The sequence below is a fragment of the Rattus rattus genome, chromosome 10 (assembly GCF_011064425.1).
Source record: "Rattus rattus isolate New Zealand chromosome 10, Rrattus_CSIRO_v1, whole genome shotgun sequence".
NCBI lineage: Eukaryota > Metazoa > Chordata > Mammalia > Rodentia > Muridae > Rattus > Rattus rattus.
Window position 1 is genome coordinate 65588694 of NC_046163.1, and position 832 is coordinate 65589525.

General features: G+C 48.3%; 1 protein-coding gene across 1 annotated transcript; it reads left to right on the forward strand.

The window, feature by feature from the left end:
• Positions 1-206: 206 nt before the first annotated feature.
• Positions 207-551, forward strand: LOC116910933 (60S ribosomal protein L29-like). Its single transcript, XM_032914679.1, has one exon. It carries the CDS (start codon positions 207-209, stop codon positions 549-551), a length of 345 nt encoding a protein of 114 aa, XP_032770570.1.
• Positions 552-832: the final 281 nt, after the last annotated feature.

The following is an 832-nucleotide window of genomic DNA, read 5'->3' on the forward strand; positions in this document are numbered from 1 at the left end:
AATTAAGAGAGCAATTGAGGGCCTTTCTCTTTCTCTTCCGGTTCCAGGCACTGCGGGAGCCACGGGTTACCGTGCATTCATGGCTAATTCCACGAACCATGCCACACACATAACCAGTCCTGCATATGGCACAGAAATGGCATCAAGAAACCTCGGTCACGAAGATATGAATCTCATAAGGGGTTGACCCTAAGTTCCCGAGGACCATGCTCTTTGCTAAGAAGCACAACAAGAAAGGCCTGATGAAAACACAGGCCAACAGTGCAAAGGCAGTGAGTGCACGCACAGAGACTATCAAGGCCCTTGTGAGGCCTCAGGCCATCAAGCCCAAGATGCCAAAGAGCCCCAGCTGCAAACTCAGCCATCTGGCTTTCATCGCTCACCCCAAGCTTGGGAAGAGGATCCGAAACTACATGGCCAAGTGTCAGAGGCTCTGCCAATCGAAGGCCAAGGTTCAAACCAAGGCAGAGGCCAAGGCTCCAGCTAAGGCCCAGACTCTAGTTCCATCCCAGGCTCCCAAAGGTGCCCAGACCCCTGTGAAGGCCCCATAGAGAAGGGTCCTGCCAATGTGAAGACAGACGGACAGCTGTGACACACCCACCTACACACTATTTGCAGTGTCCTATGCTGTTTTTACAAACAAACATGAGACAAGAAACCAAAAGAAAGCAATTGAATTCTCTACATCAGACACAGATTTTAAGGATTAGGTTCATTTTTGAGTAAAGCAAAATCAAAGGATACGGGTGAAATCACGACTCTGGTATTATGTAGTGGGTCAAAACACTCTTGCCTAATTACAATAGACAATGAAGTAAGCAGTGATGTACAT